The sequence below is a fragment of the Arachis hypogaea genome, chromosome 15 (genome assembly GCF_003086295.3).
Source record: "Arachis hypogaea cultivar Tifrunner chromosome 15, arahy.Tifrunner.gnm2.J5K5, whole genome shotgun sequence".
Taxonomy (NCBI): Eukaryota; Viridiplantae; Streptophyta; class Magnoliopsida; order Fabales; family Fabaceae; genus Arachis; species Arachis hypogaea.
In genome coordinates, this window is record NC_092050.1 from 157,569,742 (window position 1) to 157,594,403 (window position 24,662).

Sequence of the window (24,662 nt, forward strand, 5' to 3'; positions counted from 1 at the left end):
ATCATGTAATATCTCACCATATAATACAAAATAATTTTATTAAAAAATTATCATGAATATTTTTTAATAAATTTATTTAAATTATACCATAAAAAATATTTTATTCTATGCAAAATAATTTAAAAAATGCCTTAAAAGATGTTAGAAGTACTATACTATAAAAATTTGTAATGTCCTAATGACTTAAAACATTAAAGAAATACTCCACATAGTCACTAATAATTTAGAAATTAAAAAAAAATATTTTTATCATGTATTTACCTAAATCACTAGAATATTTACAAACTTTTATAGTACTCATAACATATTTTAAGCCATTTTTTAAAATTATTTTGTATAGAATAAAATATTTTCTTTCATTTCTAAATTATTATTGACTATGTAGAATATTTTATTTAAAATTTGAGTACATGCATGTATTTACCTAAGTTATTATAACATTACAAATTTTTATAGTACTCCTAACATTTTTTAAGCCATTTTTTTAAATTGTTTTGCATAGGATAAAATATTTTTTGTAGTATAATTTAAAAAAATTTATTAAAAAATTTATTAAAAAATATTCATGAACTATTAAAAATGGACAGAAAAGTATTGTATGGAATTCGAATTGATAGCTCATTAATATTTTAAAGAAATCTCGTAATTAAATATTTTGTTAGCTTTTTTTAACGTATGAAATAAAAATATATTTTTTTTAATTTTTAAATTATTAATTTTTTTAATAAATTTTTTAATAATTTTTTTTAATAAATTATTAATTTTTTAACAGCATAATTCGAATTATACCATGAATTACTGTGTGTAATTCGAACCAAGCTAGTTCGAATTAGTGTGTGCGTGTGTTTGTGTGTAATTCGAACCAAGCTGGTTCGAATTATGTGTGTGCATGTGTTTGTATATAATTCGAACTAAGCAGGTTCGAATTATGTAGAGATGGAGTTCGAACCAAGCTGGTTCGAATTACATAAAAATAGCTTCTGGCTTATTGCTGAAACGATTTTCAGTTTGGCGTATTTACGTTACACTATTTTTGGCTTGGCTTATTAAGGTTTTTTACCCTTATTGTTATTGTTATTATTGTAATAGAAGGTAAGGAAAAAGAGTTTTGGACTGCACAGGACAACGAATCTAAATACACCTTAATTCACTCGGAAATGAACTGAAATTACATAACAATTGTGACACAATTAACTCAGAAATGAACTAAAATTATATAAAAATTGCAACACATAAACTCAGTTCGAGAACAAACACACAAATAAGACTGAATCATGAACAAAAACACATTTAAAATCAATTTTAGATCAGATAACATCGTTAACATGACAAAAATTTAACAATAACAATAACAATAACAATAACGATGATAATGAAAACGCGATATGTATAAGAAGAAGATGATGATAACGATAACGATGATCATGATGATGATGGAGGAGAAGAAAAAGAAAAGAGAAAAAAAATTCAAATGAAAAAAGAAAGAGAATGAGATAGTGATGTTGCTGAATTTAAAATACTTTAAAATATTTAGTTAGAATTAGTTAGGGTTATGACTTGGATGTAAATCTTTATTGTTAATTAATTTAATGCAGCTAAATATTGAGGATGACAACAAGATTAGCGATAGCACTTTGAACAGTCATAATAACTATTCTCATTACGAGGAAGCCAACAATAATGTAACTACTCCATTCACAAGTGATTCTGCTCCGAATAAATGTGAGTAAGCATGAATTTGATTACTCGCTTGTTATAATTTTTAAACTTAGATTTTGTAATTCAATACTCAATTTAGCTCCTAAAATTTGAATTGGATTCAATATGACCCTTTAACTCAAATTGTTAGATCAGCAAGTTTCTCTACATCCATTGACCATGTCAATTCAAGAATTTGCTTCTGCTGCCAAGCAAGTTGATGATGAATCAAAGGTAAACCAAACAATGCTTGCAAATGATGTATCTTTTAGTGCTAGAATCCCTTTTTTTCTTCTTATTCCATTTCAATTCCAATTCGTACTCATCTTTGTTCTGAATTGCAGCTACTGAGATTGCAAGAAACTGCAGGTGATATAGTAGATATGAAGAAGCGAGCGTTGAATGATAGAATAATCCTTGCCGAAAAAGGCTTCCTTGATGCAGATGGTCTTCATGGAAGCATCTTGTGAGTGTGCTTGAGTTAGTTGACTTAGTTAATCACTTTCTTATTACTAAACTTGACTTAATCATCAATCCATGAATGCTTCTTATAGGTGTTTGGGCGTCCAAGGGACCAAGAAAGCAAGCTAGCTTTCTTCCCTGGGATTGCTGATTCAAACAGGGATTCAACATGAAATCTGGAGGGTTGCAAGAGCAATTCAAACAGCTGCTTCTGCACTCAAAGGAGAATTCACCTAACTCATCACACTCACACCACATGCAAATCCGTTTCTATGTTTTGGGTTACTCGTAAAGATTCCACTCGAAATAGTTTTGACACTTATAAATGTACATTAGCTTTCCAAAAGGGGGATGTTAATGTATTATGTCTTATATACTCTTATGTATGTAATAAGCAATTTTTGTTATGGTTGGACACTTATTATTCAAACTACTAGGTGATTTTGCAATTTTTTATTTTGTGGTTACTGAAATATATAATAGACAATTAGACTTGAAGTTTGGACAACGTCGTATAGCTTATTGTAGTGCTTTTCTATGTGCTGAATTTTTACTTTTTATTTAGCTCAAATAGTAGAGAATGTTGCAGAAAAGAGCAAGGAATTGGCCACTTGCCAGACCTTCAAGTTAACTGAAGCTCTCAAGAACAAGGCTATAGAAGAGGTATTTTTTTGTCTCTGTATTTCAGTTGCATTATAATTACAAAACATATATAAGAGCTTCTCATAACTAACTATTCTCTTTCGAGTTTGCCAGTTGAGAAATGAAGTTGATAAACTGAAGGAGAGGCTTGGAGTTACTGAGGATCATCTCAAATAGAAACGCAAGTCCTCATATTGCTATTGGGGCACTTGCTGCTTCAGCTCCAATTCTCCAATTTGAAGACATTGTGCCACTAGAAACATTCTATGACATCATTTCCAGTGATTTTAAGGTAGGTTAGTGAATTAGTAGTCTTGTGGTTATTACTATCTTATTTTGACCATTTTATGAATTTGTGTGCTACTAAGATTTTTGCTTTCTTGTTTTTAACTACATAAAACAGTAATGGAATGACATATCATCAATAGGTCAGACGCGTAATGGCCTTGTGCAACTGTCAACACTTGCCACTTCTGTTGGTAAGGATTTCCTTCCTTTTTCTTTTGTTTCTTTTCTTCTTCTTTTTTCCTTCTTTTTTGTTAACAGAAATCTCCTTGCTAGTTTGTGATGCAACCGGGAAATTGATTTAACTAATGGTTGTATAAGGAATATTGGTGGGAGTGGTGAGAGCAGGGGGAGACTAATGGTACTCTAAGCCAGGAACTAACCAATCCTTTTTCTAGTTTCCATTCCATTCTAACCAAGAAGGCTCCTGATTGTCTTTACATATCACCAAGATTATATATATATATATTTTTATGAATAAATGACCATTTGTATCCATAAAAGATGAAAACACTGACATATGTACCTACACTAGATCGAAACTAAACTTGTACCCACGCAAGATGCCTTCTGTGTGAGAAAAGTACCCTGTCTTTGGAAGGTTGGGTACTTTTGTCACACGGCAGGCATCTTGCGTGGGTACAAGTTTAGTTTCGATTTAGTGTGGGTCAGCGTTTTCATTTTTCATGGGTACAAATGGTCATTTATTCATTTTTTCATTTTTTTATAGTTTGCAAACGGATTGATGGCCAATCTGCTGGGACTAGTGTTCTGGAGCACATCTACGAGGGAGTGAATGTCTACTACAATTATACTGGAGAAACTGTTTTGAGTTAGATAAAGATCCTCAAGTGTTAGAGCTCCTTTCAGTCTTTAACTGCTTTGTTACATTTTAGCTTCCAGTCCTTTCTGTTTTATGTGATTATTTGTTGTGGAGCTTTTGTTCATTATGTTTTTTGTATTTTTTTTTAAGTACTTCCATTACTTTATGGTTTTTGTTACAAATTGATTCTAAAAGCTTGCAAAGAATTTGGCCCAATTTTACTAGATTCAAGTATTGTTTGTTAGGTTGAATCAGATAATTAATATTATTTTGGCTTTTGTTCTTTCGAAAAATATTCTGCCTTTATTTACAAAATGTAATTTTAAATTTGGCTTTATTAACAAACTTACAGTGGTTTCTTTTTATTTGATCAAATTAGACTTCAACTACAAATCTGATAACTATTTCTTTGTTCAAATGTGTTTATAGTTTAAATGATTTAATATAGTTATTGTTCAATTTTTCTTATGTGGATGAGCAATTTTTTTGCAGCCTAAATACAATAAAAAATTAAAATCTTCTTGCTTTTGGGCTGTTGTCTACTCTGCCATCTGCTTCAAGCTTTGATCATTCAATAGAATGACCTTTAAATAACTTTGCAAATTAGATTTCTTTTTTAGTTTCTAATTGAAATGATTGGTGCTATCAACACTCATAGGTAGGAACCGAGAGGCTCCTCAAAACCACTTCTTACCATGGTACACTAAATCCGACAACAATCTAAGAAAACAGAGGAAAAAAGAATTTGTATCCTTTTTTTTTTCACCTTTCTTATGTATGTGTCCTATTATACTATTTAAGTTGTGTGTTTTACCGTTGGTATTTTTACTTTGATATTATCTCTTAAGAGTTCACTTATTTTACATATCTTGAAGATTTGTTAAGCTTAAATTTAAATATTTGATCATTCCTCCAGTATATCAAGTAACTTTTGCAAATAAGTTATGCTTATCTTTTATCATAGAATTCTTATCTTACCATAACTTGATCTATTGTCATATTTTAAATGTTTTAAATCCTGCTATTCTTGACATTCATGTTTGTGCATTGGGGGATGGATATTGAAATTATATATTATTATACAAATTGCCTAAAAGTTAGGTAATGTCATTATGAAAATAAATTTGTTAGGTACTCATAAAGATGTCTTATGCCTTTGAATGATTAATTTAAATTATTAATTTAGTCAACAAAAAAATACTGCAAAAGCATTATGCTGTCTTATATCATAAAGAATGAGAAAATGGATGCGGAATGAATGATTGATGTGACTTAGTATTTTTTCTATATTAGTGTCGCAGGGTAGTTCTATTTCACTTGGTACAATAGAACATGCAAATAAAGACTAACAAAGTCAATGGAATTTACTTATCATAGCACATTATAATCCAACAAGTGAAACCAGAGATAAGCATCTTCTTCAATGTGAATGCACTATATTATTGATGCTGTTTCTAAAATGCATGTGCTTTTAATATGCTTTTGAACCATGTGTCTTCTTTTTTTTTTTTTGTCATTTGTGTTTTTAAAAAGTTTTTTTCTTTTCTTTTTGAGATGTAGATTTAAATAGGTTAATAGGACGGATAATAGCCTACTTTAAGTATTTCTTTGAATAGACAGAGACGTGAAATGTTCAATTTATACTTATGTGCACACTTTTTTCTTTTAATGCATGATATCTTTCCTATTGTGCATACTTGTATTTTTTTTTCATCCATTCAAAGCATATTTGTTCTTTTGGTCATTGTTATCAAGAAACAATCCATAAAAAATTTAAAAAATGTGACTAAACTGTAATGATATTATTTTTTAAACAAATTAGTTATATTTAATACAATGACCCTTTTGCATGCTATTATTATTCCTTTGGTAATGAGTATGTTGTTTTCATGCATTCAAAGTTCATGTTCTTTGTTTATCTTTATCTCTCATATATATTCAACGGCTCATTAAAAAAATATTATATTAAATTAAATAGATAATACAAATGGATAATAAAATTAGCAAGTTTAAATAAATAATTAAGAATAAAGATGTTTTGACTGAGTTATTCGAATAATGCCAAAGACAATATACAAAGAAAAAGACTAAAACCAAAGAGATTAACAGACCGAACAAAATGGGGGTGTGTCCACACATATTGACTTTCATAGATTACTACTAAAGAATGATTACTATGTCGCTCTACATAATCATCTCATAATTTATTGATTTTTTTAATATATATATATATATATATATATATATATATATATATATATAAGGAAATTTAAATAGTCAATATATTTTAATAAAATTAGTATAAAACTATAATAAAATAGGATGTTAAAAATATTTTTATTACATATATTTATGCAATATATATTTATCCAAGGAACAAGTGCAAGTAATTACTTATTTAGGTTTTAGTATAGATATATATTTGATTTTTTTATTAGAAGACACACAAAAAAAAATATTATGGAACAAGTGCGGAATTTTTCTAGTGTCTTCTTATAAAAGGCCATGCCACCATTCAATACACTTGAGTTTTCTCTCATTTCAGTTTTCTTTCATTCCTTCCAACTCAATTCATTCCTTTCACTTCAACCATCAACACAACCATCACTATGGCTGAACAGTTCCATCTGCAGCTGTTGTTCAAATGCGTCCATTGTTCAGACCCTACTTTCTTGGAAAGAACAAGATTGGGACAACATTCCAAAAACTAGATGTTTGATTATATTATATATTATAATTTTAATTTGAGTATGAAAAAATTAAAATTTTAATTTTATTACAAAAATAATAAAATATTCTTTAAATATTAAAGTAAAAATACTAAATTATTCACTTGAATAGTCATATTTTTATATGTACTATTTATATATATAATTTTATCAATTTTTAATATTATTTAATTTTATTTATTCAACTTAAACTTATAGAGGAAATTATTAATAATATATTATTGGTAAAAAACTTAATGACTCAAGATAACTTGATGCAAATATTTCTTCCATTGCAAAGAGATACAACAAAGGTTAGTTGAGTGAAAAGTGAATCAATTTCAACCTTTTTTTTTTATTTCTTTTTAGATCATCTAACTCATCGTATTTCATCTTTCAATCAGTGTGTACATTGGGATGGTTTTATATTCACTGACGAAACCAAACAGGAGCTAGTATGGGCCATTATACTAAAAAAAACTTCATATTTATATATAGGTTAAATTCATAAATTATTAATTATTGATTTTTCATTTTTTATTTTATTAAACATATTTTTAATATAATTTTATATAATAATTCTATAAATTTTGTTACTTTTTTTAATGAATGGTTAGATAAAATTATCACATAAAATAATTATTTTATTTTTTAATTTAAAATAAAAATAAATATTCATCTTTCTATATATAAAAATCTTTTTAGGTTAGAATTAATCTAAAAAAAATATTTCATTAAAAATTTCAAATTTTTTTAGTATTATATTTTTAAAATATACTTTAAGGATGAGTATATTTTAAAAATTAAAACATCTTGTTTATTCTCATAATAGTTTTTTAAATTTTTTATAATGAAAGATAAAAGACAAGAAAAGAAAGAAAAGGATTTCAATGCTCCAGTCTCAAACTGGTTTGAACACTTCCTACAGATAATTTAACCCTTTTCTTTTTCTTTTCTTTTTTTGTCTAACCCAAATAATTTTGCCTTCAGTATGTGTATTGGTGTGGCCATATATTTAAGGAGAAGAATCATGAAATTGGGCAAGAATGTGAATTTTGTGAGGGAAAGGGAGGAGGTGGTTGAGTAAACAAATTTGATTTTTGTGAGGGAGAGGTGGAATGAGATGATCTTTCAAGTGCATCTCAGAAGGGTGAAAAAAGGTCAAGCGAACTGTCAAGGACCTGTAATCTGGTCTGTGTTTAGTCTGATCTGTTATAAAATAGGTACAATTTTTGTAAAAATCTTAATATGTTAATAGGTCATGTTCACGCTCACTAATTAGTTTTATTGATCTGTTAGGTCTGTTAACACATAATTAAATATATAAATAATTTTTTTATTATTAACAAAATTATAGAATATCTTAAATTTATTATATTCTATTATAAATACTTTAAAAATTTAAATTTTTTTATAAATATTAAATATTATATACTACAAAATATTTTTATTAAAAGATAAATTTTTTAAATAATATTTGTATTTTTATAAACAAAAAAATATCAAACATTTTAACCCGTTATAGACTAGGCCAAGCCAAGCCAAGCCAAACTTGTTGAGAACAAAGCCTGGCCTGTTTCATCCTACTCAGAATTAGGGATTCTTCCAAGTGATCAAACATGGTTCTGAAGATGTGGATGAGATGATCCATGGAATCCGTAGTTTGATGAATAAGAAGCTGAGTTAAAGATATTGTTTTATTCAAGGGATAACAACAATAAAGTTAGGTATTTCTCCAATAGTAAGTTGTTCAGAGACTATGCTATTTCATTTGTTGCAAATCCTGATCTTCTTAATCCAGAACAATTACCAGAAGTGTGTACTTGTAGGTAACGGTTTCTAATATTAGTTTTAGTTCTAAAACTATCAAATTCTAAGGTGCTTGATGATGTTTCTTTAAAATTAGTAAGTTGGTTACTCTTATTAATTTCATTATATAGACTATAGTTTAACAATAATTACATGAATATCCTGATTAGGTGTCCATATCGAAACGTATTGCTTTCAATGTAAATCATGCTTGCTTGCTGAAAAATATTAAATGCTGCACATCACCTCACCAAGCATTGAGACAACAATTTAATGTGCGAAAATTGAGGTAGAACTAGCTAAAATTTTATGGGGAAAAAAATGTACAAATGTGAGTGAATGTTTTTGGACAATATATCTTTATAGCCCTTTCCTTTCTTCTAATGATATAAGCAGAGTAAGTATTCTAGCTATTTACCTTTAGTTTTTATGCAACTTTTCTTATACCTTGTTACATGGCTTTTGATTGGTCACGGTCATCACTTGCTGCCATTGTGCACTTTAGACCCCCTTCTTATATAATTATGTGTCTTTTGATGAAAACATTTGTGATTTGTACAGAGATATAGTGTCTGAATATTCAAAACAAGTACAGGCATTGTGTATTATAATTTTTGGCCTTAACTACTCTTACCTTAAAGACATGGATGAGCATCATATTATGGTCAGTACTACCCACAGTGTCCTGAACCTGAGTTAACCTTGGGACTTACAAAGCACACTGATTTCGATTTCATAACAATACTTCCGCAAGATCAAATTGGAGCTCTTCAAGTTCTTCATCAAAATCAATGGGTTGGTATTCCTCTAGTGCAAGGAAGCTCTTGTTGTAAATATTGGAGATATTCTACACGTAAACTAATGTATTTAGTTATAGAGTGTATTAAGATACATTGATTTATTTAAGAATGGTATTCAGAGAAGGTACATTGATTATAGAAAATGTAACAGTTGTATTATAGAAAATCATAACTTAACAGTTTCCTATATCATTGCAATACTTAGCTTGTTGAGTGTAACATATTGGTTAATTTCTTTTTGTTGGTTTTATTTGATCATTACTATTTTTAAGATTTGAGAGGTTTAATATCTCGGTTCATGGGACTTATAATGGTACAATTCCTTATTTGATATTCCATAAATAACTCCTCACATCATCTAGTTTGGCATATACCAAATGAATTTTGAAGAGACTTTTATTGAAATATAAGACATGAGAGTTTTTTAAAACAATAAATGTTGAATCTCTCACTCTAGCATCCCTCAAGAAAGTTTGTAATTAATATACTTTCATACATGAGTTTCTTTGATTCTTGATGCTTCAGAGCCTGAAGTGGTTTAGTGGAGAGGAGATTAGCTTTGTAGTGTACACCAATTTAACCAAGTCCGGCATTTTCATTTCCTTATAAATTGGAGGATTATCTTCTGTCAGCAACTCTTTTATTGGTCCATACATTCTTGGAGATTCATCATCAACATGTTGTCTCAAAAAGTATGCAACCGAAACTCGTGGACCCACTTTCTGAGCCACAACTCTGTGCATGGCGCTCATGAATTTGTCATTTGTGATTAGCTGTAATCAGTGCTAATACATTAATAGATCAATTGAAGAACTTAAATGTTTGTTTAATATTGTGAAATATTATATACAGGAGTTTATACTAACATAGTAATAACATGATTAGATATCTATATAAAATTAAATTAAATTCAATATATAATATAAATTACTACCAAAAACATTGATGAAATTATCATCACCTGCATCATATCTCCAAGGTTAATGATAAAAGCACCAGGAATGGGAGTGACATCAATCCACTGGTCTTCATGAAAGACTTGAAGTCCACCAACTTGGTCTTGTAGAAGAATAGTTACAAAGCCAATATCAGTATGACCACCTATTCCCCAAGTGAGTTCAGGCTCAGGGCAAGGAGGGTAATAATGTCCAACCATGAAAATTCCTTCACCACAATCTATGTCCTTAAGGTAACTGCTTTCTAAGCCTAATGCCTCCGAAAGCAGTTCTAAAAGAGTTAGTGTCAATTTCTTGACTTGGTCTGAGTACTCGATTGTTATGTCTCTGCAAACAAATTAATAGTCATGAAAACAAACATTTCTAGAATACATTTAGTTTGTATTTGTCGTTAAACCACTCATCCTAAAAGTTTAAGCTGATGGGAAGAGACAACATGAATAGTTATATTTCTAACACGCATTCTCAAGTAAGAGTCTCTTTTGGATTTGCTTATATTTTTGCATAAGCTTCCTTTTCTCCTTTTATTTATCTTATACTATTTTTTTTGACTTGTGGAGTTCACCAAAGATTTAACTCTTAATCTTTTAAACATAAAATTTTGATACCAGGCCATAAAACCACTTATCCTAAAAAGTTAAAGGATGGAAAAAGGCAATCTCTAAAATATTTTTATTTTATTTTCAAAATTTTGTTAAAAAAAGAGAAAACAGGATTTGATGGTTCTAAGCTATTTACATATACATAGTAAATATGATACCTGCAAATTGAAGGGAGTTGGTGAGGGTCAAGGGGCCCTGGCGCCAATAAACAATAGAGGGTGTCCCTCCAATTAATCTCTGAAGCTGTATAAAAATTGAAGTTGGTGTTGTAGAACACTCTCTTTGTAATATCACGTGAATAGAATTCTTTCTTCACCTCAACATCTTGCTCATGAAATCTACGCAACCCATCAAGCATTTCATCCAAAACACTCTGTGGAATGTCATGGTTGACCACTTGAAAGAACCCCCATTTCTCACACGCATCTTTCACTTTCTGAACGATCTCATGGCGTGAATTACCTTCTTCGTGTAGTGATCCCAAATCAATTACTGGAATACTAACATCGGTAGCAGGGGAGGAGGAGGAGGAGGAAGAAGAAGAAAAATCGTTGACTTTATGGCTGTCATGAACGAATATCTTTGGTAACTTGGATAAACCAGCATCAACAAGACCCTTCACACCTGCTTTTGTTTCATCAAGAAGCTTTAGTTCCCTGTTCCTGTCATAGTCTCCATGTTCGTGATCTGCTTCCACCATGTTTCACTCCGTTCTCAATAAAATTTATCTATTCAACTAAGAACTTAATTCACGATATCTGGAAACCTTGCGTGTAATGTTATTTTCTCTGCCTTGCTTGCCTTAATGGTATCAATTATCGTAAGTCAACTTTGATAATTGCAACATTTATAATATAATCAAACATTGAAACTTGAAAGTTTGTAAAGATTGAATATTTTATTGCAACCCAAAAATAGTTTTGGAAGAAGCTAAAAAAAATAGTTGTATTACAAAAATTCAAAACTAATAGATTCCTGTATCATTACATCATTACAGTATCTTTTTCTAACAATTTAATAACACTCAAATAAAGTCTTAATATCTCAGGTCATGAAATTTATAATGGTACAACCACACTTATGTTAGATGCCACGCCATCTTTAGAATCCAAATTATACTACAATGACTTTTAGGATTCTTATTTGATATTCCATAAATAACTCCTAACATCATCTAGTTTGACATACACCAAATGAATTTTGAAGAGACCTCACCAACTCTTTTATTGGTCCATATATTCTTAGACATTCATCCTGAACATGTTGTTTCAGAGAGCATGAAATCGAAACTCATGGACCTACTTTTTGAGCCACAACTCTGTGTTTGGTGCTCATAAACTTGTCATTTGTGATTAGTTGCAATCAGTGCTAAGACCTTAAATATGTCACTTGAACAACTTAACTATTTGTTTTGTGGAATATTATATAACATAGTAATACATTATTAGATATTTGCTTAAAATAGAAATTAAATTCGATATATAAATATAAGGAAAAGTCTAGGGCCAATAACTTTGTTAAATTTTGGCCAACATGTAACCAGCAAAGAAAAAATGAGCCATTGGATGAAATCTCACACCAATCTCATACCATTAAAACCATCATTGATGGCTATTTGATGGCTACAAATCACAAAAATTGATGGCCCCCTAGCAGTCCTTTAAATATAAAGATTAAAGTACGTTTTTCTAATGTATATTTTTTTTTAATTTTTAATATGAATTTTTTATTTATATCAAAATTATTTTTATACGTTTTTAATTTTGTTTCTAACATTTTAAATAGAGTTAGCGTTCAGAATTAATTTTGACATAAATAAAATATTAAAAACAAATTTAAATTAAAAATATTTTTAAAAATTTTAAAAAATTATAAATATTAAAAATAAAAAATATATTTTACTTTTAATATAAATCACAAACAAAAACAATGATAAAATTATGATCACCTGCATCATGTCACCAAGGATAATGATAAAAGCACCGGCAAAGGGAGTGATTTTTTTTTTTTTGGTAATTGAAAGGGAGGTGATATTAAACCATTGGTTTTTATGAAAGATTTGAAGTCCACCAACTTGGTCTTGTAGAAGAACAGTTATAAAGCCCATATCCTTATGATGAGCACTTAACCCCCAAATGAGTTCAGGCTCAGGGCAAGGAGGGTAATAATTTCCAACCATAAAAATCCCTTCAGCGCAATCTATGTTCTTGAGGTAATTGCCTTCTAGGCCTAACACCTACAAAAGCAATTTCAACAGCATCAGTGCCAGTTTCTTGACATGATCTAAGTACTCAATTATTAAATTTCTGCAAACAAATTAATCTCGCATGTCATAGAAACAAATAATTTTAACATTTTTATTGTGTTATTATTTTTAAAATTTATTTTAAATAATGAGAATATAAAAAATGAAATAGAAACGTAACTAGCTTCTTCTAAACAAAAATCAAATCTATCACCTTATTTAAAGAAAAGAAATAGTTATTACCTAACCTAATTAAATTAATAGGTGAAAATTCATGTATAGTTATTTTTATGAAACGTTAATAGTTGAAAGCATATCAAATTTTTTAATAATTTTTTATTATTAACTATTTTTTAAAATTTTCACTATATCTCCCTAATTTGGTAAGTCAAGAATTAATTCATTCTAAATTAAAATTTTATTTAAGGGTTTACAACCAATCAATATTTATTACATATTCAAACCTTTTGACATTTATTTAAACGAACGAATAAATTAGTCATTTGACTAATTTAAATTAGTTTTCAACTATCCACTACATACTACGTGTAAGTCTCTACCAAACTAAAGCAAGCTAGAGTTATATACCTCCAAATAGAAGGGAGTTGGTGAGGGTCAAGGGGCCTTGGTGCCAATAAACAATAGAGGGTGTCCCTCAAATTAACCTCTGAAGTTGTATAAAAATTGAAGTTGGTGTTGTAGAACACACTGTATAATATCACGTGAATAAAATTCTCTCTTCACCTCAGCTTTGGTAGTTAACATTGGAGATATGCTACAAGTGAGTCCAATATTTTCCTAATCTATTAAAATCTTCCAGTTTGTTCTCTATATGACGTGTGAATCTTTCGTGGAATCAGCCATCGATACTGTTATTAAGTTAGGCCGCCTACATTACACCTTTTTGACAGAATGTTTATGCACTACTTGACTACCGTTTATGACATGTGAATCCTTTCCAATAGATGCATAATTTATAATGTAACTCAATAATCTTAATTCATGTTACCATTCGCAGCTGATATCTAATGACAAATTGAAAAGCGTAGAGCACCGTATTGTGGCAAACCATAGAGGACCTAGAGTATCAGTTGCATGCTTCTTCACTCTTGATAACTACCCATCACAAAGAATATATGGTCCTATCAAGTTACTTTCACAAGATAACCCCCCTCTGTATCGGGATACATCATTACAAGATTTTAATGCTTATTACTATAACAAGGGACTTGGTGGCAATTCTGCTCTTTATCATTTTTTGTTGCAAAGATAAAATATGATATCACAAAATATGGTTTCAAAGAACATAATATAGGGCTCAAACACTTGCTGTATCAACACATCATATTCACATTTCTAAGGCTACTTAGAGATTAATGTATGTGGTCCAGAGTAGTATACTTGTTAGAAATAGCAATGTTCATCACTCATGATCACTCTCCAGTCTCCATCAACAATAATCTATGCCCCCCATAAGGGAGCTATTGTCTCGAGATAATCCTTCTCTCTTTATGGGGAAACATTATTGGAGGATTACAGAGCATACTTTTATGACAAAGCACTTGATGGAAATTCGGCTCTTTACCATTTTAAGTTACACAGATAGATATTAAGCATCATGCACCTGCATCTGAATTATATTAAGCACTGGTCTTGTTTTCATTATATTATAGTTATACTATATATATATATATAAAATGTCTCCTAAATAAGCATATACTAGATTTTGACCCACGCAATGAGGAGAATTTGTATTATGATTTTTACCTAAAGTTTTTTAATTAAGTTTTATTAAATGAAATATTATTTATACGAAGAATTTATCTAATATTTTTAAATAAAATAGTATATATTTATATGAAGAATTTAATCGAGTAATTGCAATAAATAATATATTAATAAATTTTTTATTTAATCATATATGAATATATTTAAAATTGTCTAAGGTTTTAATTTATTACGTAGTAAATTTAAAAAAGTTGTTCAATATAGTTTTTTACTTAATTTTTTTTGCTTTTGGCGTCTTCCTTTTTGTTATAATGTTATGTTGCTACTTGTTGGTGATACTTGTTTTGTTTTCCTTCGTTTGAATGTTTGGAGTAAAATTATCTTGTCATTAATTTGCATTTATGATCTTGATTGTCTTTTTTTTCGTTGTTGCTATTATTTGTTGATCTAATTATTCCTATTGTTGCTTGTTAATGTATTTTAGTTTTTTCTTCGTAATGTGTTTATTGGCAGTAGATTTTCATCGGATGATATTAGCGTTGGTGAGTTCTTTTTTCTTTTTTTTCAAAGGATATAATTTTGTTAGTAAGTGTCGAAAAATATATAAATATTAAATTATTTGTAACATAGAGTTTAATATTACGATTTAATATTAATACCTGTTTGATTTCTTTTAAGGATATTTTGTATTGGGCTTCATTTTGTAGAACAAATGTCTTTGTCATAGTGAATTTTTTGGATCCTTCCTTTAGGTTATAATCGTTTAATTTGACTTTAAATATGAGTGATCTATTACATAGATTTTTCATTTTTGTTTGGACGTCAGCTTCATCTTGTAGTTTCTTTAAATCAGCTACAGTTGTTCCAAGTAATTTCCTTGTCCTCTTGTTTCATTTTGAATCCTATAAAACCTTGCAAAAAATTTCATGAAGTACTATGGTAGTTATTTGCTAAAAGTTAAAAATAGCCTTAAAATTAAAATATATTGTTTTATTCATTTTTATTAGATACACTTTAAACTGCACCTTTTATTATTGTATAAGATAGGTGATTCACATGATAAGTTTTACACCCAACTCAACTATAAAAAAATATATGAGAACTAACATTAACATAATTCGTCAAGTAATACTTACAAAGAATGTTGTTACTTTGATTTAGTAATTATGTTAAGTGACTTAAGTCAAGTCTTTTTTTTTTATGTTTGGTTGAGTCACTATCATTTTCTCTTCACCTTTTTTCTAATAAATACAATTATGTCAAACAATACTTATAAAAAATGTTACCTTGACTTAGCAATTATGTTAAATCAAGTCTTCTTTTTCATGGTTGGTTGAGTCACTATTATTTTTTTCTTCATTTTTTCTTAATAAATACAATTAAATAGTCATTTACTATATATATATTTAACAAAAGTGATAAAAAAAAGAGATATAAAATTATGTGAAGAGGGATAAAAAAAAGTGTATAAATTGAATGTTGATTTATATAGTGATATAAGAAAAAATAAATATAAAATGTGAAAATGAATTAGAATTTAACTCAATTCATACCTATTAAAAAAAATTTATTAACGTTGAAAAAGTATAATAACATATATAAAATTAATGAATAAAAGAATATGAAAAATAAAATTTAAAAAATTCTATAACATTGAAAGCATAGAATAATCTATGTAAAATTAAAGAATAAGAGAATATAAAAAATAATATTAAACAAATCCTATGATATTAAGAAGGTATTACAAAAAATAGTAACATATATTTTTATTTTTTGTAACTTTTGATAATTTTAGTGACTAAAAATAGTAAAATTTTAAAAAGTTAAGAATGAACTTAAAATTGACGTGGCTCATACTAAAAATTTATAAAACTAAAAATGAATATGAAATAGTAAAATTCTAAAAAGTTAAGAATAAATCTAGAATCACTTAAAGTTAATATAGCATCATACTAAAAATCTAAGAAGTTAAGAATAAATATAAAAACTACTTTTAATTTTTTTTTTAATATATTATTATCTTCTTTTAGTGCTCTTTTAATATATTACTAATAAATAATAGATATTATTACCATAATACTATTGAATGATATTGATAGATCATAAGTTTGAGTGTGGCTTTCTAAAGCTGCAAACATACCCTCTGCATTTATGACATCAATTAATATTGATTTTTTAAAATAAAACATAATAGCTCCAAAAATGTTCAAATGAAAAATCAAATACTTCCAGACAATACGAAAAAAATATTAACAATAATAAAAAATAAAAAATAACCAAAAACAAAAGAAAGAAACGAAAAAATTCCAGACAAAACCAACATATTTGGGCCACTGTAAAGTTTTGTTTATAGAGATTGGGCCTTTCAATCTAAATAAAACTGCGTTAGACTTGGATCGTGTCAGATGACAGCCTGGTTTTTGTGATAAGAAACAAAAATCGGTTTTAATAAATCTAATTGTGTTAGCCGGTTTTATTTTTAGCCGGTGTCTAACACTGATAACGTCCAAAAAGAAAAAGTTTCTAACAATCAGTAACATAGGGGGAACATTGAATTTGTCCTCTCCATGTTAAAAGCAGAACTAACGTGGACAATAAGAGGTGTATATCAGTATATGTAAAATCAAATGCTTGTGTCACATATCAGCACCCTCATGTCACACAAATACATCTGTACATGGTTGTAATATGTACAAGAAACGGATTAACAAGAACTAACAAATCATCTCAGAAGGCTAAAGCTACAGAAAGTGACCAAAACTTAGACTACTCTCTCTTTTGAAACTAACGAGTTCAACATTCAACATGTTTATGCAAACGACAAGAATGAATTAACTAGGTCCTTGCTCTTGAAATGCCAAAGGAGATGGTATTTTATCAGCATGGAAGAATCAATGGAAGTTCCTAATATGCATTAGTTGTTCATTCTAAACTCAAATCTGGAAATCTGCTGAGGAATGCTGGATATAACGGCACCATATCTCTGCAACCAAGTTTGATTGATACACAAATTAGGATATGATCCTTCTAATGCAAACTTTAAGATTAGTCGAACCATCTTCAAAATCAAAAGCTTCAGTTCATGGAAATGTTTTTATATAGAGAATTTGACGATAAAATGTTTCAACCCACCAATTTACAAAACAATTTTCAACATAGTAACAGGAAGAAAAAAGAGTAAATAAATCATACATAATTTGCCATACCTGAGCATTGTCATACAGTTCAAACATTGGAATAGCATTAAGGTTTAGATTTCCCGGCACCTCAAACTCTTCCCTCTCAGATAAATGGACCATGTAAAGCACTCTGCACTCCTGCACAAAGTACTAGCATAATTGTAATCATGGACCAACAAAATCAGGAGTACATGATACTCAATGACAGTGGTAAATTACCTTTGGTTTTTTTATGTGAGCAGGACAGTGTGGATACATAACGGTTTCGAAGTTCGGCCTCCACCATCTTGCCACACATTCACCTATCTACAACATCAACAATATCTTCTGGTATGGGCCCATATAATGTGGAAAGACAACAATATTACACTCATCCAATACACACCAGTAGGTATAGAATCCAAACAATTGTCCAGTTTCATAGATTCATTCATCCATAAGACAGAAACATTTCGATTCTTCTACAACCACATCAGTTTTACTTTGTCCAAGTCTTTGCCTCTAGATAATTTCTTCCATACATCCAAAAAGCAAGTAATACTGTAACAGTACCTTCCAGTTAGGCACAAGATTTTGCGACCTAGGACCGAGCTTGCTAGTCAACTTTCTCTTCAAGCCCTCAATTTCTGTCAAGTTGAGGAACAAGAGCACAAACAGCAGATTAGGATAGCCAAGAACTCCTATTATCAGATAATTTATCATGCTAAACAAGTGGAAATTCAAGATCCTACCATTCTCTCCTGGCCTGAGCCGTCCTCCTGGAAGTTTTTTGAATGTTCCTCCGATTTGAAAAAGTAGTAAATGAGGATAATCGTGTTCTTGTACCTGCAAAATGAAAGCATATGTTGAGACAGAACAACAAACAGAATCACCAAATAAATTATCCTAACAACCCGACACTCATTCCAAATAACCTCCCCTATGAAGATGCTGCTAGATGAGTACCTTCTCAATGTTCATATTCCAGCTTCAAACTTAACATAAGCTCATGTGTTATAAAAGATATGATCATTTATATTCTATTAATATATTATAAATAACATTTCAGAGTACCTTACAGAAGGGGATTCATTGTTACATTAAAAACACTAGTGATAAAAATGCAGAACATACCAAAAATGCTAAATTCAAAGAAGATTAAATCAACAAGTGAACCCACCAGTAAGACGCCTGCAACGCTGGTTCTCATTCCTTCTTTCTTATAGCTGAAATTCATAAAACAAAAGCAAAAAAATATGCATCATATAAGCAACAAAGAACAAACACACCAACCTAAACCCTAAAGGCCTAAAACCCTATAAAATTCCCAGTGCACTCTAGAACGTTATAACAAAATCATGTCAAGAAAGTGCAACATGTCAAAATCTCAACTTTAAATAAAAAATAAAAGAAAGAAAAGGAGGATATAGCCTTATAGAAAGTGTTTTAAATTTTGTATTTGTTTGAGGGGAAAGAAAAGAAGAGAAAAACGAGTAATGAAAGAAAGAGTGAAAAGAAAACGAACATCTCTCTCAGACGATCAAAGCGAGCGGCGACGGAGGTGTCCTTCTCAACCTTGGTCTCTTTAGTGCCGAAACTGTAGTGAGAAAGAGAGTATAAGTCCACTATCGGCCTCATTTCTTCTTCTTCTTCTTCTTCAAAGTGCGAAACAAAAACAGCGCGAAACAAATTCAAAGATTTTTTTGGTGTCTAATTCAAAGAGACTTTGACATCTTAAATACCCTTCCTCATTGCGTAATTGCGTTTTCTTTTTTTTCCGTAATTAATATATTTTATTTTTTATTTATGAAAAAATGCCTTGGGTTTAAAAAAATTTTAAACTTTTTTTTTTTTTAAAACATTATAAGTAATAGTATTATAGTTTTAATTAAAAAAATAAAAAAGGCATAATTACTGTTAAGAATTAAGATATCTAGACCAATTGTGCAAAAAATCTAATACTATAAACTTTTTTTTACATAAAATTTTAGATAACTAAAATAATAATAGTTTTTTTATTTTTTAATTACTTATAAAATAATTTATATAACTCTTCAACAAATAATTGGATCATAACATAATAATAATAATAATAATAATAATAATAATAATAATAGTTTTGTCGACCTATACCTTATATATATTAAAATAATTGTTTAAACAAATTAAAGAATTTTATTGTAATAGATTTTATAGTATATATAATACAATTAAAATAGTATAACAAAGCTAATTCTCTCAGTTTATATATATATAAGTATTTGTTTAAGTGAAAATTTTTATAAAATATAAAAAAAAGATAATTTTTCTTATTTAAGTTAGATTTAAACTAAAATTTGATAAATAAATACGAAAATAATACGTTTATTAACCCTCAAACATAACTTGATTCATCTAAATCTCACTAAAAAGATTTTTAATCTTAGAAAAAATAATCTATTTGTCCTTTTCTCAAAAAATTATGATTATTTATACAAGTTAAGAAAAATCAAATTATAAAGAATTAAAATAACATTAAGTATTTGAGTAAAATGACAATTAAGTTCTCGAAAATTTGTATTTTAAATAAAATAGTTTTTAATAAAAAAAAACAAATAGATTAAAAAAAAAATTAACGGTAGACACATTCAATTCTTCTTGTTAGATTTTTTTATAAATATTGACGGTGTTACTAATGTGTAGCATTAAATAAAATGACCTGCCTGTTAAGTTACATCTTAGAATAAAACAAAAAAAAGATAATTTAGCCTTTATTCACTCTCAATCAAATACCTTTTTTAATCCCTAATTTTTCTAAAATCTCCGATTTCATACTTTTTTTTCCGGAACATTTAACTCTAGATCTTGATGACTTGACCTATTAAAAGAGATCCAATAAATGGATTATCTTCAACTTCTTTTGCAGCATTTTTAACAAGCTCAGAATTCACACAATATCTAATATTATCATCGACAATAACATTCTTCTTAGCATCTGTCTTTTTTGTAGTTATACTTTCAATGTCCAGATCCTCAAACCTCACATTTGACACATTTTTTCTTGAACCACTGACCTTTCGTTTTTCCACATTCTTCCTCATCTTAGTTGCATTATCATCCACCTCAGTCTCATATTAGTTTCATCATGCCATTGGATCACACAAAAAGAAACCACAACTTTTCAAACACAAAATTATTTAAAAAAAAAATTAGAGAAAAGGACAAATAGGTCTCTGATCTTTTGTCATGCGGACATTTTTGTTCCTGACCATTGAAAAATACTTTTAAGTCCTTCACCTTCACAAAATTTGAACGGATCAGTCCCTCCGTCCAAATGCCTCCGTCAGGGACTGATCCGTCCAAATGCCTCCGTCGGGGACTGATCCGTCCAAATTTTGTGAAGGTCAAAAACTTAAAAGTATTTTTGAATAGTTAAGGATGAAAATATCTGCTGAACAAAAATTCAAGGACTTATTTGTCTTTTTCTCTAAAAATTATCTAGAGGATGAATATGATAACAACGCACACCGTCTTCTTCCTTCTACAACATCGCAAGATCGTCACAAAAATCACCAGATTTAAAAGGAAGTTTTCATGGTCTGTTAAGGTTTGTGGGTAAATAAAGAAATGTGAAAAGGATTAACGAGAATTTCTGAATTTAAAAGCGAGGAGGAGGATTACTCGAAAAAACGTTTTATTTCCAGTTAGTACTAATGAATACATCACTGTTAATAATAGTATACGTGGCCAATTTCGTTTCGTTTTGTATCAACACTTAATAGAAAAATCAAACATGCTTGACGTTAGTCATTTTTAAAGATCTATTTGTTATTTTTTTTCCCCTTAAAACCTATTTTATCTGAAGTGCAAATCCTCATGAATTTAATCATCACTTTACTTCAAGTATTTTTGTAACAATTTCACTTAATATCATTGAATATCAATAAATTGATTGATCTATAACATAAAATATATAAGAATAGAATAATCTTTCAATAAATAGAATTGATAAAAATATAGTAAGTCAAATTTTTTTTATTAAAAAAACTTAATAATCATATTAAACTATTCATAAAAAACTTAAGTTATATGCATTACATAAAACTTCATACCATTTTTTTGGTGACTATACTTCATACCATTTGATTTTCACACATTAACCATTATATATTACTTTTAAAAAAGATAAGATTTTCATATACAAATATTCAAAATATTAACAAAATTATTTGTAAAAAAATTTAGTATTATTTTCATAAAAAATAAGTTTTATAAGACAAATATATTCCATTTTTTTTTGTTGATTTCTAAATAAAATTAACTAAAATTCTTAAATATAACCCAATTTAAAGAGAAAAGGACAAATAAGTCCTAATATTTTATTCTGCGGACATTTTCATCCCTAATCATTAAAAAATATTTTTAAGTCCCTGACCTTCATAAAACTTGGACGGATTAGTCCCTCCGTCTAAATGCCTCCATCAGGAACTGATCCGTCCAAGTTTTATGAAGGTCAGGAATTTAAAAGTATTTTTCAATGGTTAGAGACAAAAATGTCTGCGGGACAAAAGGTCAAGGACCTATTTGTCATTTTCTCTAATTTAAAAAAAAAAAAAAGGAAAATCGGGGATTCATTCTCTTCTGTTCTGAGTCTCGTATCTGCAACCCGGTCTCCTCACCCTCTCACATCTGCTGCAACTGCAACTCGGTAATGTTTGATTCAAACTAGATCTGGTAACATGATACATGAGCAATAGATCCATTCTCGGTTGCTAACTTGACAACTCTTGGGGATTCATCCATCCCACCAATTTGAACCAGCTTATCCTTTAAATTCATGCTTCATCCATCCCTTAAATTTATTCCCACTATCATCGATTTTATTATTTCTTTTTATTATATTTTTAGAATTTTTGGTTTAGTTGTTTACTGATTTGCTGTTAGAATTTTTGATAGCACTAGAAAAGATGGGGCTGGATAGTGTAAACATTACATGCAAGGTTTTAAATACTATGAATTAAGTTCTTAATTGAATACAGAAATTTTATTGAAAACAGAGGAAACATGATGGAAGCAGTTCATGAAGATGGAGGCTATGATAGGAACAAGGAATTAAAGCTTTTTGATGAAACAAAAGCAGGTGTGAAGGGTCTTGTTGATGCTGGTTTGACTAAATTACCAAAGATATTCGTTCATGACAACCATAAAGTCAACGTTTCTTCCTTCTCCTCTGCTACCAATGTTAGTATTCCAGTTATTGATTTGGGATCATTACACGAAGAAGGTAATTCACGCCATGAAATCATTCAGAAAGTGAAAGATGCGGGTTAGAACTGGGGTTTTTTTCAAGTGGTCAACCATGACATTCCACAGTGTGTTTTGGATGAAATGCTTGACGGGGTGCGTAGATTCCATGAGCAAGATGCTGAGGTGAAGAGAGAATTCTATTCACGTGATATTACAAAGAGAGTGTTCTACAACACACACTTCAACTTTCATAAAGCTTCAGAGGTTAATTGGAGGGACACCCTCTCTTGTCTATTGGCACCAGGGCCCCTTGACCCTCACCAACTCCCTTCTATTTGCAGGTATATGCAGAAAGACTAGAACTCTAGCCTGGTTGTTGATTTGGTAGAGACTCATGTAGTTTGTCATCGTATAAACTTGATAATTGAGAACTATTAGATGATTTAATTTGATATGCTTGCAGAGATGTAACAATTAAATACTTAGATCATGTCAAAAAACTGGCACTGACTCTGTTAGAATTGTTCTCGGAGGCATTAGGCCTAGAACGCAGTTACCTTAAGGACATAGATTGTGCTAAAGGGATTTTCATGCTGGGACATTATTACCCTCCTTGCCCTGAGCCTGAACTCACTTGGGGGTTAAGTTCTCATACAGATGTGGGCTTTGTAACTATACTTCTACAAGACCTTGTTGGTGGACTTCAAGTCTTCTATGAAAACCAGTGGATTGATGTCACTCCTATTCCTGGTGCTTTCATCATTAATCTTGGTAATATGATGCAGGTGATTATAATAAATTCATCAATGTTTTTGGTAGTGATTTATATTGTATATCTAATTGTGTATTAAGTCACCAAAAAAATCTAATTGTGTATTAATAGGTTAACCATATACCCTTGTATATAATCTTCTACAAAATTAAACAAACATTTAAGTTGTTCAATTGACCTATTAATGTCTGAGTACTGATTACAGCTAATCACAAATGACAAGTTTATTAGCGTCAAGCACAGAGTTCTTGCTCAGAAAGTAGGTCCACGAGTTTCGGTTTCATGCTCTCTGAGACAACATGTTCAGGATGAATGTCAAAGAATGTATGGACCAATAAAAGAGTTGGTGACAAAAGAGAATCCTCCAATTTATAAGGAAATGAAAATGTCGGACTTGGTTAAACTGGCGTATACCAAAGAGCTAGATGACGATGTCTCTCTACTAAAACACTTCAGGATATGAAGCACATCAAGAATTAAGGATACTCATGTATGAAAGTATATTAATTACAAACCTTGTTGAGAGATTCTAAAGTGAGATATTCAACATTTACTGTTAGAGAAACTCTCATGTCTTGTATCTAAATAAAAGTCGCTTCAAAATTCATTAGGTGTATGTTAAAGTAGATAATGTGAGTCATTTAAGTAATATCAAATTAGGGGGTGTACTATTATAAGCCCCATGAACTGAGATATTAAACCTCTCAAATCTTTAAAAAGTTTAATTTTGATGAATGACATAGTTTAT

General features: G+C 29.3%; 3 protein-coding genes and 1 long non-coding RNA gene across 8 annotated transcripts; 2 read left to right on the plus strand and 2 right to left on the minus strand.

Annotated features, from left to right (window-relative positions):
• The first annotated feature begins 1,589 nt into the window (after window positions 1–1,589).
• On the plus strand, window positions 1,590–4,126 carry LOC140179324 (uncharacterized). Of its 2 annotated transcripts, none has more exons than XR_011872894.1 (7): window positions 1,590–1,722; window positions 1,850–1,932; window positions 2,043–2,164; window positions 2,253–2,823; window positions 2,917–3,094; window positions 3,206–3,281; window positions 3,818–4,126. It is a non-coding gene; the product is annotated as an uncharacterized lncRNA (long non-coding RNA). The 2 variants fall into 2 exon arrangements; XR_011872895.1 differs by having other exon boundaries at window positions 1,602–1,722; window positions 1,855–1,932.
• Window positions 4,127–9,538: 5,412 nt separating this feature from the next.
• LOC112751749 (deacetoxyvindoline 4-hydroxylase) lies at window positions 9,539–11,833 on the minus strand. Its single transcript, XM_025800976.3, has 3 exons — window positions 10,944–11,833; window positions 10,189–10,510; window positions 9,539–10,000 (listed from the first exon to the last, which is right to left on the minus strand). The coding sequence occupies exons 1-3, from the start codon at window positions 11,483–11,485 to the stop codon at window positions 9,749–9,751; spliced, it is 1,116 nt and encodes a 371-aa protein (XP_025656761.1). The 5' UTR covers window positions 11,486–11,833; the 3' UTR covers window positions 9,539–9,748.
• A 5,561-nt stretch (window positions 11,834–17,394) lies between these two features.
• On the minus strand, window positions 17,395–19,601 carry LOC112747286 (pre-mRNA cleavage factor Im 25 kDa subunit 2). Its single transcript, XM_025795239.3, has 7 exons — window positions 19,442–19,601; window positions 19,097–19,142; window positions 18,669–18,762; window positions 18,490–18,563; window positions 18,157–18,243; window positions 17,965–18,075; window positions 17,395–17,741 (listed from the first exon to the last, which is right to left on the minus strand). The coding sequence occupies exons 1-7, from the start codon at window positions 19,552–19,554 to the stop codon at window positions 17,673–17,675; spliced, it is 594 nt and encodes a 197-aa protein (XP_025651024.1). The 5' UTR covers window positions 19,555–19,601; the 3' UTR covers window positions 17,395–17,672.
• Window positions 19,602–22,484: 2,883 nt separating this feature from the next.
• On the plus strand, window positions 22,485–24,521 carry LOC112751751 (deacetoxyvindoline 4-hydroxylase-like). Of its 4 annotated transcripts, none has more exons than XM_029292695.2 (4): window positions 22,485–22,603; window positions 22,953–23,483; window positions 23,606–23,927; window positions 24,120–24,521. In XM_029292695.2, exons 2-4 carry the CDS (start codon window positions 23,284–23,286, stop codon window positions 24,375–24,377), a joined length of 780 nt encoding a protein of 259 aa, XP_029148528.1. In that variant the 5' UTR covers window positions 22,485–22,603; window positions 22,953–23,283; the 3' UTR covers window positions 24,378–24,521. The 4 variants fall into 4 exon arrangements, with proteins under 4 accessions (XP_029148528.1, XP_029148530.1, XP_029148529.1 ...); XM_029292697.2 differs by having other exon boundaries at window positions 23,606–23,913; XM_029292696.2 differs by having other exon boundaries at window positions 22,520–23,483.
• The last annotated feature ends 141 nt before the right edge of the window (window positions 24,522–24,662 follow it).